Source organism: Elephantulus edwardii, unplaced genomic scaffold (assembly GCF_000299155.1).
Source record: "Elephantulus edwardii isolate Elephantulus edwardi_28Jun2011 unplaced genomic scaffold, EleEdw1.0 scaffold00081, whole genome shotgun sequence".
In the NCBI taxonomy this organism is placed as follows: Eukaryota; Metazoa; Chordata; class Mammalia; order Macroscelidea; family Macroscelididae; genus Elephantulus; species Elephantulus edwardii.
Genome location: NW_006399831.1, coordinates 15,135,040 through 15,151,630, shown reverse-complemented (window position 1 = coordinate 15,151,630; position 16,591 = coordinate 15,135,040). Strand labels below are relative to the sequence as shown.

General features: G+C 35.8%; 1 protein-coding gene across 1 annotated transcript in view; it reads left to right on the top strand.

The window, feature by feature from the left end:
- The window catches only part of TMPRSS15 (transmembrane protease, serine 15), a 272,391-nt gene extending 256,183 nt beyond the window's left edge, over window positions 1-16,208 (top strand). Inside the window, exons 26-27 of the mRNA XM_006889826.1 lie at window positions 5,595-5,734; window positions 16,053-16,208. Coding sequence (XP_006889888.1) covers window positions 5,595-5,734; window positions 16,053-16,208 — 296 coding nt within the window. The remainder of the gene's footprint in view (window positions 1-5,594; window positions 5,735-16,052) is intronic.
- Window positions 16,209-16,591: the final 383 nt, after the last annotated feature.

The following is a 16,591-nucleotide window of genomic DNA, read 5'->3' as shown; positions in this document are numbered from 1 at the left end:
GAAGACCTTCGATGAGGTGGATCAATTCTGTGACTGGAGCAGTGGGAATAAGTGTGTTTGAGATGGCTAGGTTGGCACAGAATAGAGCAGCATTTAGACCTCTTGTACAATGGGTCGCTATGAGTCGCTAGCGACTCAATGGCACATAACAACAACAACAACAATAACAACAACAAACAGAAGAAGATTAGCATGGTCTCTGAGCAAGGATGACATGTAAATTCATGAAGTGTTCCAAATTTATAAAAAAAAATCACAATAAAAATAGTAGGTAAAAATCAAGTCCAATACTTGTGTTGTTGTTATGTACCCTCATGTCGGAAATGAGCTACAGCTTACCCTCCCGTGGGTTTTTAGAAGCAGTTTAATCACCAGAAAGGAGACTGTCCATCTTTCTCCTATGTAGCAGATGATGGATTTGAACTGCATACTTGTGGGATTGCTGTCCAAATTCTTACCACTAGGCCACAAAAGTTTATATATAACGTAATCACAAGACCCATTGACTGAGGAATTTTGAAGACAGACCCCTTCACCCAACACATCCACACTGAACATTCAGCAATGTTTAAGCATAAAAATATTTATTTAAGTGTAGTGGGAAGTTCAGATTTTGTGCAAAACAAAGCATCGCTCTATCACTACTATCAAGTTGTCAGTAACTCACAACTGACTCTACAGAGTTTCAAAGGCTGTAAGTCGTAAAAGAAGATTTCCCATCTTTCTTCTATGGATGTACTGGTGGATTCAAGCCTTCAGAGGCTTGATCTCCGGTAAGCAGCAGAAATGCCTACAGTTTCTGATGCAGATTTTAGGTACACTATATTTTAAAATCCTAATTGCAGATAAAACAAAATTTCACATCATGTTGTGAAGGACTGCAGATCTGTAAAGTAAAACACAACTTACAACTCTGTGTTTGTTATCAGAGAAAGCGTGAATTAAGGCAAAATCCTTCCTGAGATTCCAACTAAGGTTCTTCACAGCAATGACCTTATACTGTTGAAAAACATATTGTACTTGCTGCCCATTATAGCCAAAGACCATGTACTTTTATTTCCTCTGCTTGAAAATGTCATGATTTCTCGAATTCCAAATGTAGAGAAAAAAATGTTTCTTAGATTTTCCATATCAGATATCAATCTAAAATACATTTTATGATGACAACATAGACTCTTCAAAACAAATTATCTGCTAACAAAATTTAAGACTCTTAAGTCTGTAGGAAATAGGTTTATTTGTTTGGTTTTTGGGGGGATTTTTTTTCTCCATATGTCTAAATGAGTAAATTTGACTAAGATGTACTTATTATTACTAAAGATATATATTTAATTAACGTTTTTAAGAACGTCTCTCTGATAGTATGGATCCAGGGAAACTGAGTCTCAAATAAATTTCACTTAAGAATGAACAACCAGATTAAAAACAAAACAACAAGTGGAAGAAATTTTCATGAAATTTATTAATTTTGTACTCTGGTGTCTCTCTTCTTAATGAAATAATATTCAAAATGTCTTTTAAATATGCTAATTAGTTACCCAAGGAATTTCCTAAATTGTTGCCTAGGAAGAAATAAAGTGATTTATTATTATTATTATTGTTGTTGTTGTTGTTGTTGATTGCCATCGAATTGAGCATGACTTATAGCAACCCTATGAACAAAAGCCTTTTTGTAATTATTGTCATTTATTACAGTTCATAGAGTTTCCAGAGGGGTGTTTAGGAAGTGGATTCCACTCATGCTTCCAAGTATTATTAGGCACCGGGTGGCTCCTTGGAGGCAAGGATTCAGAGGCTCCGTCTAACATATTTTGGACATGTTGTAAGGAGGGACTGGTCCTTGGAGAGGGACATCATGCTTGGAGGGTGGAGGAACAGCACGGAAGGTGGATTGATTCGGTGACTGGGGTAATCAGGATGGGTGTGTCGGAGACAATGCAATTGGCACAGGACAGAGCAGGGTTTAGGGCTGTTGTACATATGGCACATAGCAACAACAACAATAACTATCAAGTGAAACTTGGCCCAAGAAGATCCATGCACAACTGAATGGGACCATTGAGACTCATACGCAACTTGATGGGATGACTGTAGTTCATAGAGTTTCGAATTACTTATTTGGGAAATAGATACTACTACTGAAAGTTGCACTGCTAACCAAAAGGATATAGTTTGTTTGAATCTACCACCTGCTCCCCTGGAGAAAGAGGAACAATCTCCTTCCATGGCAATTAGCAGCCTTGAAAACCTTGATAGATGACTGAGTTGAATTGAGTTCCTCAATTAAAGTGTCTCAAACTTGTTTGTGAGATGGTTTTGAAATCCAGGTGGGATAGACTCAGTTCAAATTTTGCTTCCTGTGGATTTGATTTAAATTTCCTTAGCTTCAAGTTGAACTTGCATATAACTAGTAGGTGGTCTCTTCTACAATCAGTATCTGGAGTAGTTTTTACAGTTGATATTGAGCTTCTCCAGCAATTCTTTCCACAGTTGTAATCTATCTCATTTCTATGCAGACCAATAGGTGAAATCTATGTGTTTAGCCTGTGTTTATGGTTCTTATAAAATGTATTTGCTATTAATAAGTCGTTAATTGTACAAAATTCTATCATTCTATCTCCAGCGTCATTTCTGTCACCAAGTCCATGTTTTTCAATTACTGATTTTTCTTCTCCGCTCCAAAGTTTTGCATTCCAGTCACTCATTATTATTAATGCATATTGATTGCATGTTCAATCAATCTCTAACTGCAAAATATGGTAGAAATCTCCTATTTGCTCCTCTTTGGCTCTGGTAGTTAATGCATATATTTGAATTATGGTGGCATTTCCTTCTATGTATAAGGATATTTTCCTGTAACTCACAAAATTATATTTCAAGACAGATCTAGGAATTACTTTTTTAAGTATGAAAGCGCCCTCATTTTTCTTCATCTTTTCATCTCTACTGTAGTATAGCATATGCTCATGTGATTCAAAATGTCCCATGCCAGTTCATCTCATTTAACCAATACCTAGCATGTCACTATTTGTTTCCATTTCTTTCTTAACAATATCCATTTTCCTACATTCATAGTTCTCACATTCCATGTTCCAATCACTAGTGTCTGCTTACAATTGTTCCTTCTCCTTTGAGCTTCCAATGATTTCATACTAGAGACTAAGATGTGTCTGATCCAGGACATAGTCTTTGCAATTACTTGCCATGCATCAGAGAGCTGCACAATGACTAGGGATGATAGAAGGAGAGATATACCATGGACTGCAAGGAAAACAAACAAGTTCGTCCTTGAGAGGATGAAGCCAGGTTGCTCCTTGGAGGCAAGGATTCTGAATCTTCATCTGACTTACTTTGGACATGTTGCAAGGTGGGACCAGTCCTTGTAGAGAGATGTCATGCTTGGGGTGGTGGAGCGACAGCACAAGAGAGGAAGACACTCATTGAGATGGATTGATTAAGTGACTGGGGAAATAAGGATAGGTGTGTCAGAGACAATATAATTGGCACAGTATAGAGCAGGGTGTAGGGCTGTTGTACCTAGGGTCACTATGAGTCACAGGCCACTTGATGGCACATAACAACAGCATTGAGTGCCTATTAAGTGTCATAGAGAGACTCAATTCAACTCAGTGATCTATCAGGTTTCTAAGGCTGCCAATTGCAATGGAAGAAGATTGTTTCTCTTTGTCCAGGGGACTTGCTTGTGGATACGAACAAACTGTAACTTTTGGGTCAGCAGTGCAATAAAGAAGCTGTGGTGGCATAGTGGCAAGACGCTGCACTGCAATCCCGAAGGCACATAATTCAAGTCAACAAGCTGCTCCAGAGGAGAAAGATGGGCAGTCTCTTACCTTGTAACTAAATGAAAATTCACAGGAGGATCAACTATGTGTCAGTCCTAGCTCTACAGTACAAAACAACAACAACAACATTAAGTGTCATAGCAATTACACAAGCTTGTAACTGCTTACACCGGTAAACAAGTGGTTTGATTACACTTAAGGGTATGTTGATCAGGAATCAAAGACACCTCTCCTGCGTAGAAAGCAAAAATTTTACCACTGAATCACCACTGCTCTTGAGCTGAGACTAGCTAGTTAAATTTAAACAATTAAAATAACTTGACAGAAACTGTTTATGTTTGTGTGTATATATTCTAATTTGCCCTCCTGGTAACCCATGATCACAATGAAGCGTTAACACAAAAGTTTATGTATCTTATTCTTTACTAATTGAAAGGTTGACATTTCAGACTCACCAGCTGTTCTAGGAGAGAAAGATAAGGTAGTCTGTTTCCACTAAGGCCTGGAAAACTGATATGGAGTAGCCATGTGTTGGAATCACCTGGAGGACTATTCATTGACAATTAGCTGAAATAGCTTAGAGGTTTGTTTTTGTTTCTTGGGTTTTTTTTGTTTGTTTGTTTGTTTTACTTTTCACCAGCCCATTAGTGATCATCATAGAATAACATCATCTCAACCTTCCAGTTCATTTTTTTAGCTTTCAGTTTATTGTCAAAATATAAAAGATACCCAGTTCTGTGCTGTTCAAACTATTAGAATCAGCTGAAAAAAGCCATTTGTGCACATAATCTTCACAACATCTTTTCAGTGTCATGCTGGTCCATTGAAATTAGTGACAGTTGAAGTGTTTACAACATGTAAGTGGACAAATAGTCGACAAACTGTCTACAGACAGTCATGGAGAATCAGTTGTTAAATATTTACCTATACTAAATACACGAAAATACTGCTGAAAATACACACACACACACACACACACACACATTTTCTTCTTTTAGTAACATAGTAAGAAATAAGGTCAGACAGGATTTTGCAATAATATTTGCCATGATGTGGACTTTTTAACATTCTGCCTTTCTTGAAGAACAAAATAGAGATGCTAATTATCAAGTAATGCTTATAGTATACCTTTTCCAGGGTACCAGACTGACTTCTTTGACATGCCTCTTGAGATTCATATTTCAGAATACAGACACATGCTTTCTCAGTGGATGAATCATTTCATAAACACCATGGAATTACATTCCGCTACAAAATGCCTCTTTTCTCTGCACTGCAGATGTGGATGACAAGATGATTGCCTTTAGACCAGGGCACAGTTCATCTGAGCTTTATCCTACGTTGAATGTGCACCTGCTCACTTACGCAGAACTCCAAAGAAGCTGAATGCCATTATATGAGAGTACCTCCTCAGGTGCCAAATGAAAAGCCCTTCTAGATTTCTGAGAGATGACTAATTTCCGTGAATGAAACTCTTTGTGTTATTGTTTTTAATTCCATGAGCAATCATAACGCTGTTTAAAATTTTCTGAAAACTGCCTAGTCCAACTCACCATTCCTGCTAGCCATAAGGGAAGAAATAAAGTATTTAGCATTAACTCTTTGACAAGTGTCCAAGATGGGATATATTATGTACTTTAAAGTAGAAAATCTAGTATTTAGTTCTATTATACACACACATAGTGTTATATAATGGGAGTAAATGTTTGAATAAATAAGACTGATGATGTTTCATTCACGGTATGAGTTGATCACTTCTGGTAGACTGGTTATACTATCCATTTTTAACAGGTCCTACTGCAAGCATATTGCAAGAAGCTGTTGTTCCTCTTGTATCAAATGACAGATGCCAACAACAAATGCTAGAATATAACATAACAGAAAACATGATATGTGCTGGTTATGAAGAAGGAGGAATCGATTCCTGTCAGGTAAATATATAAAAGTGTTCATACTCTGTTTCCAGGATGTGTGAAGTATGATTATGCAATGATCTTGTTATTTAGTAACTTAGGAGCAAAGAAAGCACCAGAGTTCCACAATTTTAACGATATTACATGAAAGAGAGAGATAGGACAATAATAAATAAACATGTGCCAGTTGTGTGGGGGTTTTCTGCTTTTGCAGATGGCCTATTTGATTGGTATCTCTAAGTGGATCTTATCATTAGCAGCAAAATGTTCTTTAAGAACAGAAGTTACAAATCATATGAACTTAAGCAAAAAAAAATACAAATTTGAATATATAAATCAAACAAGTTAAATAAGGAATGATGACCTGGGATTGACTGAAATGTTGCCTATTTGTTTTAAAATTATTTTGAATATGAAGAAAATTAAAAAAAAAACCCTTTTTCTTAAAAAATAAAACTATAAGCCAATTTGGCTTTCCATCCCTGGTTTGGTCTCCAGCTTCCTGATGTAATTTTGAGGTTATCCTCAATAGGGCCAGGTTACAACAAATCACTTGCAGGAGAATGACTGATAGACTTTCAAAACAGCCTGATATCATGCGAGCTCTGGAATGACTACGTTAAAAATTTCATGTTGTCTTTTAGATTTTTATTCAAAGGTGAAATAACATGAACTCACTGCCATAGTGATGTCAACATTACAATAAATTTTGTGTCAGTAGCTTTTGATCTGTATGAAGTTCAGAGAAAACTTATAAACAGCTCTTATTTAAGAAAACACAAACAAACATCTTAACATCTTGAAATGATGTGAACATAGATTAGTTACTTGAACTCCATATACATTCTAAAAATATAAAGTAAGTTCTGTTGGGTATCAGCATCATAATTGAATTTTAGCTGTATCATGATGTAGTTATTAAAAGCAATGATGTAGTTATTAAAAGCATGGATTCTGTGTTCAGATTGCTCTTGTTTGGCTATGTTTTAACACTACTAATGAGACTTTAGACTGTTTTAGGCTTTGCTTGGGGATTTAAATGAGGTGATACATGAGAGGCATAGTGTGCACTCCTGGGACAATGTAAGCACTCAGGAACATTATTAGATTTAATTAGAGAATTCAAGAAATACATTGTTTACATTTATTCTCTATTTGAAAGTTAATAAAATATATATTCATTGAAGTCCACTGGATTAAATTAAATCAGAAAGCTTTACTGGATAAATTAATAATTTGTAAATGTGGAAGTAGCAATTTCCACCACAGAAAAATGGCATCATTTTTTATTTAAGTATAAATAACTCATTATATATAACACATTCCTGTCATGATAATTTTACTTGACAGAAGACTTTTTTGAAATAGAAAATAGCTACTTTCAGAAAAATCTATATAGTTGCATGCCAGTTAAAATTAATGCCTCCAGTCAAGCTAAATATATAAAATGAATAATTTTACATTTATTCTGCTTTGATGAGCACTTAAAAGTTCAAGACAAATAGGATAGCTTTTTTTTCCTTGCTAAAATTTATGTCTGGATTTCATATTTCTCTTTTAAAATGAAAAGTGCGATAAAGGTGAGCTGTATTTCCACTTAGGGAGAGATTTATAGTATTATTGTGCTTGAGGGAAATCAGCTGTACAACTGCAGTTACACTTCATGGGGATTGTATGGTAAATACCTCACACATTTTGCAGAAAATATGACTGCTAAAACTGTTGATGTTAGAGATACATTAAGCCAATAACTCATATAAAAGCACCTAGAAATTGTAATTTGGCTTTGATTTCTACAGAATTTAAGTGTGCTATTTATTAGCAAATAAGAAACACTGATATAAGCCAATACCATTGAAATATAATTTATCACAATTCAATAGTCCATTATTAATAACCTAGATGGTCACATGGTATCTTTTGTTCCACTTCCATATTAGGCTTAACTGATGAAATGAGAATGTATTAGTTAAAATTATAAACCAGTTTAGACTAATAGTTCTCAAAGTATGACGTCACGAGCCCCCTGTGTTACTTGAAAACTTGTTAAAAGTGTAAATTCTCAGGTGTACCTTCAAACCAGTTCAGTAGAAAATCTAAAGGTAGGAGCCAGCAATGTGCTTTTGTACACCCAGATAGTGCTGATATATACTGAAGTTTGAGATTGCTGTAAATAACAATAGTCAATTGTCACTCTCAAATATTTGGTAAGAGAAAGTATAATTATTATTATTATTTATAACAATAACATCTGAAAGGAAATAAAAACTTGAGGTCTATAATTTAAATGTTTGGCATTCATTTACTCTTTTGAAGTACTTATTCTTCTCTGAGATAATAGGAAAAGGAAATATATACATTAAATAGAAAAATGGAGGCAAAGAAGAATCAAAACACTTTCTTAAATAATGCCGTTTAATGATGAAAATTGATTGAACTCGACCTAGGACACCAAACCTAAGAGATTACTCAGCAGTTAGGCAATAGACCGTGTTTAGGCTTCTTCAAATAATTTCATCCTATCTATGTGTCCTGGTAGAATGAAAGTCCTTACTCAAGTAATCAATATCTGTATTTTATTATTTGTAGTAAATATAATATGTTAGAAAATAAAATCACTTCTTTGACCACTAACATCACAGAGATGTCACAGGATTAGGCAACCTTTCATCCTGTTAAACAAAAAGTACCATCATTTAGAGTTGACTCAACAACATTTAACAAGAAAGATTAAGAGTTAAGGTTAATAACTTCTAAGTAATATGTAATTTTAAAACCTGCAATTATTTTTATCTTTTTTGTTGCTATCCCACAAATAATTCCCAAATTCCTGGCATAGACTGATGAGTGCATCCAAGTCTTCATCTGTTAATTGGAACAAGTCATTGATTCCTGATCCATCAATTTTTTTGCCAATACCTTCAATGCAACTTCTACTTCTTCCTTCATTACCATTGGCACCTCTTTAGATGGTACTTCCTAAAATTTTTCAGTGTAAATTAATTCATTCTTCTACAGTGAGTCATATTCTTTTCATGTTTTCTGGGTAATTCAATATATTGCCCAAATCATCTCTCAGTACTGTGACACAAGGCTTAAATTTGCTTTTCAGTTCTTTCAGATTAAGATATAGAGAGCACATTTTTCCCTCCAGCGCCACAGTTCAAAGGCATCAATTCTCTTTCTATCATCCCTATTCACTGTCCAACTCTCTGATGCATAGCATGTAATTGGTAATAATATAGCCCGGATCAGGTGCACCCTAGTCTCCAGCCTGATGTCATTGCTCTTCAGTACTCTTGAGAGGTCCCTCACAGCTGACTTTCCCAATGCAATTCGTCTCTGGATTTCCTGGCTGCTGTTACCAAAAGTGTTGAATATACCATGGACTTCTAGGAGAACAAACAGGTTAGTCCTGGAGAGGGTGAAGCTAGAATACTCCTTGGAGTCAAAGATTCTGAAGCTTTGTATGACATATTTTGGGCATGTTTGGCAGAGTGGAGGGGTCATGAAGGAGAGGAAGACTTTAGATGAGATGGATCGATTCTGTGACTGGAGTGGTGGGAATGAGTACATTTGAGATGATTAGGTTGGCACAGGATAGAACGGCTTTTAGAGCTCTTGTACATAGGGTCGCTATGAGTTGCAAGTGACTCGATGCCACATAACAACAAAAACAGCAACAATTGCACATCTTATTATAATACTTTGCTTTGTCTTTCTGAGCTGCCCTTTGAAACCTTCTGCTTAGTTCTTTCACTTCAACATGTTTTCCTTTTGTTTTTGCTTCACAATGAGTCAGTACCGTCTTTATAGCCTCTTCTGATACCTGTTTCATTTTTTTCCCCTTTCTCTGCTATTTTTGTAACTACCTTTTGCTTTCTTCATGGATAAAATCCCTGATATCCTTCCACAACTCATAAGGTGAATCTGATTCAGACCATAGTATTTCTTGTTTCTTACTAGAGATCTGAGAGCTGGAAAATAAATAATGGTGACAGGAAAAGAATTAATGCCTTTGAGTTGTGGTATTGGAGAAAAGCACTGAACATCCCATGGATGGCCAAGAGAACATACAGATATGTCTTAGAGAGGGTGCAGCTGAAGTGCTTTTTGAAGACAAGAATTATGAGGCTTCACTTCACATATTGTGGGCAATTTGTTTAGAGAAGAACATGACGCTGGCAAGGGTGAAGGGTTGGAAAAGGAAAGACCCTCAGCCAGGTGGATTGATGTGGTGACTGCTGCAATGGGATCGTGTGCGAGGATGGAGCAGGATAGAACAGGGTTCGGATCTTTTGTTTCTAGCATCACTATGGATAGTACTCGGCTTTATGGCACCTAAGAACAATAACAACAAAATCCCATAAGTATTTTTTGAATACGTAATATGGGCTAGAAATGCTGGGATTAAATAAACGCTTAAGTCTCTAGGCTACTAGCTAAAAGATTGGAAGTGAGAGTATGACAAAATTGCCACAGTAAAAAGCTTACTGTTTTACTAAAGCATTAGCCATTGGGAATCTTTTGAGCATAGTTCTATCCTGACACACATGGGTTGCCATGAGTCAGAATAAATTAGAAGGCAACTGCAATTTTATTATTTTGTTTTCATTTTCATCAATGTGAAAAAGATCAAGGACTATCTATAGCCTATAGCCTTTAATATGGATTGCATCTCAACTGTAAGAAAAGAAAATTCCCAACCACAAGGCAAATAGAGAGCATCAAGATAGATGGTGTTGAAGATTGAAGTTGTTGATGATTTCATCTTGCTTGGGTCCACAATCAACACCCTTGGCATCAGCAGTCAGCGAATCAAAAGATGAGTTTTATTGGGAAAATCTGTTGTCAAGAACTTCTCCAGAATGCAAAAGAGCAATTATGTTAATCTAAAGGCTGAGGTGTTCCTGATGCAAGCCATGGTTTTCTCAATTGTTTGCTATAAATCTGAGAGCTGGAAAATAACTATTGGAGATATAAGAAGAATGAATGCCCGTCAGTTGTGGTGCTAGAGAAGAGTATTAAACATAACATAAATTGTCAACAGAAAAAAACAGGACTGTCCTAGAGTAGGTGAGACAGCTTTCTCCCTAGAGACAAAGATTTTGAAACTCTGTCTCACAGACTTAAGGCATGTTATCATGAAGGATCATTTATCAGAGAAGGATGTCATGCTTGGAAGATTAGAAAGCCAATGGAAGAGAGAAAGACACTGAGTGAGATGTAGTGACACAGTGACTGTGGCAGTCAGGTTAGATGTGTCAGAAACTGTGAGGTTGACTCAGGATAGGGCAAGCTTCAGAGTAATTTTTAATAGGGTTGCTATGAGTCATAGCCTACTCAATGGCACATAATAACAACAATGGTTTAAGATGTAGAAATAAGTAATAGTCTCTATTAGTGATGTCACAAGGAACTTGGCTGAAGTCAGATAATTCCAAAAGGGTGCTTATTTTTCTGTTATTAATGCAACAAAAGCATTTGAGTGAATCATATTATGTCTATCAGTAAGATGAATGGGAATTTCAGAACACTTGATTGTGCTCATGTGAAACTTATGTGGAGACAAAAAGCTGTTTTCTGAACAAAGCAAGGAATCACTGTACGGTTTAAAATCAAGAAAGGTGTGCATTAGGGCTGCGTCCTTTCTCCGTATCTATTCAATCTGATGCCAGACAAATTATTTAAAAAACTTACATATATGAAGAAAAATGTGGATTCAGGATTGAGGAAGACCCTGTTTTATCCACAGTCTTGCTTTCTGAACAACCCTGTTTTATCCACAGTCTTGCTTTCTGAACAACCCTGTTTTATCCACAGTCTTGCTTTCTGAAAGTGAAAAGGATTTGAAACTCTTGCAGTAGGTGAAAAACTACAAACTTCAGTATAGATTAAATCTCAACATCAAGAAAACTAAAGTTTTCAACTCTGAGCCCACCTGAACGACAGACTCAAGTATACTGGAGAAGATAAGGATAGCACAGGCTAGGGCAAGGTTCAGATCAGTTGTTCATAGGATCATTGTGATTTGCAGTCAGCATCTAACAACTCAACAGCTCCTAACAACAAAAACAACAACCTCCAAATCCTATGTACTGCCAGGAAAAAAATTAAAAAAGGAAAAGAGAGAGAGAGAACTCGCGCGCAAGTATGTTCGAAATAATGTACATTCAACCAGAGTTTTTAGAGAGGAGCACAGAGAGATCTCATTTTATGCATTGGAGAAATTTCTCTGTGTTGTGAAAAATTGTAAGCAAGTTAGAAAATATTCTAACCCCCAATTAGCTTTGATTTAATCCAAGGGAAAGGAGTTCAGATGGTATAATGTATACCTTATTGGGATAGTAACCAAAATGTTAACTATTCAAATCCACTAACTGCCCTAAGGAAGAAAAATGAGGTATTCTCCTCTATATAGATTGACAACCTCAGAAACTCAAAGAAGATTTGATATTATGAAGGACTGATGTGAGTCAGAATCCACTAAATAGTGGAAGATTATTTGGTTTTCAAAAGGCTAGAAGCCTTTTGGGATATTTTCCATTGCTTTGTATGTATATGGAAGTTGAACAGTAAATAAGGAGTACAGAGAATAATTGATACTTTTAAATTGTGATATTGTTGAAGAATATTTAATATCATATAATGGCTAGAGACCAAACATATCTGTCTCATCAAAAGTAAAGCCAAAGTGCTACTTTAGAAGAAAAGATTGAGGGTGTTCTGGTGGCCTAGTGGCAAGAAGCTGCACTGTAAATCTCAAAGGCACGCAGTTTGAATCCACTAGATACTCCGTGGGAGAAGGCAGGGCAATCTCCTCCTGTGCCAGTCAGATCCAATTCAAAGATACACAACAAACAACAACAACAATAAAAGAAATAAATAAAATTTAAGAAAATAAGCAAAGATTGTAAAACTGCACCTTACAAACATTGGGCATGTTATCCAGAGAGGGCCATTTACTGAAGAAGGACATGATGCTTAGAAAAAGAGATTGTCAGTGAAGAAGAGCATTCATCCCTCAAAGGATAGCATGCTCAAAAGAGTTGAGTGTCGGTGAAGGAGAAAATCCATCCTTCAAGGAGATGGATTACCATAGTAACTGCAACAAAGTGCTCAAGCACTGCAGAGATTCTTAAGCTGGGTAGAATTTCATTATGTTGTACTTAGGGTCATGAGAGTCAGAGCTAACTAACTCAATAGCACCTAACAACAACAATATCATGCAGCAAGGGAAGACAATACGAGGGAGAATGAATTAAAGTTGAATCTGGGTGGTTTCAATTATTTAATAGAATAAATTTATGTAATTTAAATGCCATGTAAGAGTAATGGTAAAAAGGAAAATGCCTGTACAGTGGATGTATTATTTAGAGGGATAAATTTCTGGAAATGTCATCATAGTTGGTAATGCAGAGAGTAAATGAAAAATAAGGAGCCTCCAACAACCTAGATTGACACAGTGATTGCACCAGTGAATTCAAACAAAGCTTTGTGAGGATGGCACAAGAACAGTGCATCCTTGCCCATATGATTGCTTGGAGTGAGAACAAAACTGAGAAGCCCTTAACAAACTTCAAATAGTGTACACATACTGTTCCATCCAGAACAAAGGTAATCTGTAGGGAATTGCACTCTTTGTGTTATTCTTTATCCAAGAGAAGAAAAGAAAAAATACTTTTATAAACCAATTCCTCCCTCAAGTATGTTACTATTCCCTCTAGTCAGAACCAATTCAAGACTGACCCTAACCCTCCAGTGGGTTTTCAAAGGCTGTAAATCATATGGAAGGAGATTATCCATCTTTCTCCTGTGGAGCTGTTGATGGATTCAAACCACGTGCCTTTGGATGTTGTTGTTGTTGTTGTGTGCTGTCGAGTCTGAACTGGCCCATAGCTGAACCTCCAGTGAGTTTTCAGATGCTATTAATTGCAAAAGAGGTCATCCATCTTTCTTCCTCAGAGCAGCTGGAGTGTTTGAACCTCTGCTTTCTGATTGTAGTGCAGCTTTTTACTACTAAACCACCAGGGTCACAAAATAAGTCAGGTTAGAATAAAAAAAAATCTAAAAACTGTTTCAAACCTAAATCTTGGGGTAAAATAGTCTATCATGCAAAGATATGAAAGCAAATATAAATTAAGCTTTTTAAATATGCCATCAATTTCAATTTATCATGATGCTATATATATCAGATTAGAATTGTCTTCCTCAGGGATTTCAATAGTAGTCAAATTTAGGAGTCAATCACCAAAATGTTGGTGTCTCCACGCAAATTTAAAGGAGAATTAAAGAAGAATAGATGGGTTTTTAAAATGCACAATTAATATGCAAAAATATTTGTTTTACATCATTATACAATGCAGATTATATAGGAAAAAAGTAAAAGTAAAATACATCATTAATGTACTATAATTAATACTTACCTAAATATAAAATATTTATTCATCAATTGAAATATCTGTAAAAATAAGTTATAAAAAATTTACAGAAATTTTCTCATACTTTTGTTTATTTCAATTGAATGACTAAGCTTTTGCTTGTTTGTGCTTAGTATAGGAAAGTTAGTACTACCCAAGAAACAAAAAATTGTATTTAATATGATGAAAATTGTTATATGGAATAATTTCTTTTTACACAGCCCTTTGTGGTATTTTGAGATTCTCGACTTTGCTTTTCAAAGAGAAGAACTAACTGGGGGTGTGGTGGGGGGAGTAGAAAGTGCAACAATGAATGAATGAAAATCCAAAGTCTCTGTAAATGTTCATTAAAATAAAAAAAAAAATTAAAAAAAGAAAACAAATAGCTTCTAATGTATACTAGAGTTGAGGTATTTTTGATATGCTGGGTTTTGTTGTTATTTGCCATCAATTCACTTGCGACTCATAGCAATCTTACATACAATAGCCCTAAACCCTGCTCTGTCCCTTGCCAATCTTATTGTCCCCAGTCATTGGATCAATCCATCTCATTGAGGGTCTTCCTCTCCTGCTCAGTCCCTCCACCCTCCCAAGCATGACATAAACCCTGCTCTGTCCCTTGCCAATCTTATTGTCCCCAGTCACTGAATCAATCCATCTCATTGAGGGTTTTCTTCTCCTGCTCAGTCCCTCCACCCTCCCAAGCATGACATCCTCTCCAAGGACTGGTGCCTCCTTGCAACATGCCCAAAACAGGTCAGACAAAGCTTCAAAATCCTTGCCTCCAAGGAGCATCCTGGCTTCACCATCTACAGGATGAACTTGTTTGTTGTCCTAGCAGTCCATGGTATATTTAATACTTTTCTTCAACACTACAGCTCAAAGGCATCAATTCTCCTTCTATCTTCTCTAGTCATTGTCCAGCTCTCTGATGCATGGCAAATAATGGCAAAGACATTGGCTTGTATCATGCAAATCTTAGTCTCCATACTGACATCGTTGTTTCTCAGTATCTTGGAGAGATCTTTGACAGCAACTTTCTCAGTGCAATTAATCTTTTAATTTCCTGGCTGCTGGTACTAAGAATAATAATTGTGGAGCCAAGCAAATGGAAGTTGTCAACAATCTCAATATCTTCATCACTCAATTATGATGTTGCCAATCAGCCCAGTGGTGAGAATCTTGTTTTCTTAATGTTGAGCTTCAATCCATATTGACGGCTGCAGCACTTTCTGCAGCAAGTGCTTCAGGTCCTCCTCAGTTTCAGCAAGCAGGGCTGTATCATCTGCCTAATGCAGATTGTTGATGAGTCTACCTCTGATCCTGATGCCACACTTCTCCTTACAGAGCCCAACGGTCTGGATAGTCTGTTCTGCATGTAGATTGAAAAGTTATGGAGATAGGACACATCCTTGACACACACCCTTCCCAATTTTGGATCATACAGTGTTTCCTTGCTCGGTTCTGACAATTGCCTCCTAGTCCAAGTATAAGTTTCACATAAGCACAATCAGGCATTCTGGGATTCTTAGTCTTCTATGTTACTGAATTTCTTCATAGCTGGTAAAATGGAATAAAATACTTTGTTCAAGTGTAATTAATATTATAAAACACATATGAGTGACTATATTATAGTAACTTATAAAAGTAATGATTAAAGTGAGAAAATTCTTGCTAAATAGGAAAAAATTTCCATAATAAAAAATTAAATATAAGCATATTTCATTTTGATAGTTTTTCTCTTTTGTTATTGAGGAATAAAGGTTACTAACTTTTGACCTTTAGCAGTGCTAAGATAGAAATAAGCAGTTTGCAATTAAATTATATCTTTTTAATTTTATATTTCAGTTTATTTGCTTTAAAATATATGTGTATGACCACTTATTTGTGCTTCTCTTCCCCCATTCACTGTTCAGGGAGATTCAGGAGGACCATTAATGTGCCAGGAAAACAACAGGTGGTTCCTGGCTGGAGTGACATCATTTGGACGCGAGTGTGCAAGGCCTAATCGCCCAGGGGTGTATGCCCGGGTCTCAAAGTTCACAGGATGGATACAAAGCTTTTTGCATTAGTTTTCTAAACCTACTAAGAAAGTGAAACAATTTTCCCATTCTAATCTAGGGAGCATGAAAATTGAAATTTTGGGGTTTTGTCTTGTTTTTAAAAAATAACTAAAATTTTTCATTATAAACCACAATAATGCCAGGGGAGGGAAGATTTTTAAAACTATATTTGTAACATGGAGTAAATTAAAGCTGTATTTTTACTTTTTATAAAAGCTATTCATTCACAAATATTTTTCTGTTAATCATAATTTTTTATTTTTCTCTTGTTGAATTTAATATTTTTATAAACTCTTACAGTTTTACCACTAGAAAATACACTACAGACTTTCCTATTTCAACTGAAATGTCAGATTGCCAAATCAGATTTTTTTCTAACATCAAGAAGTTAT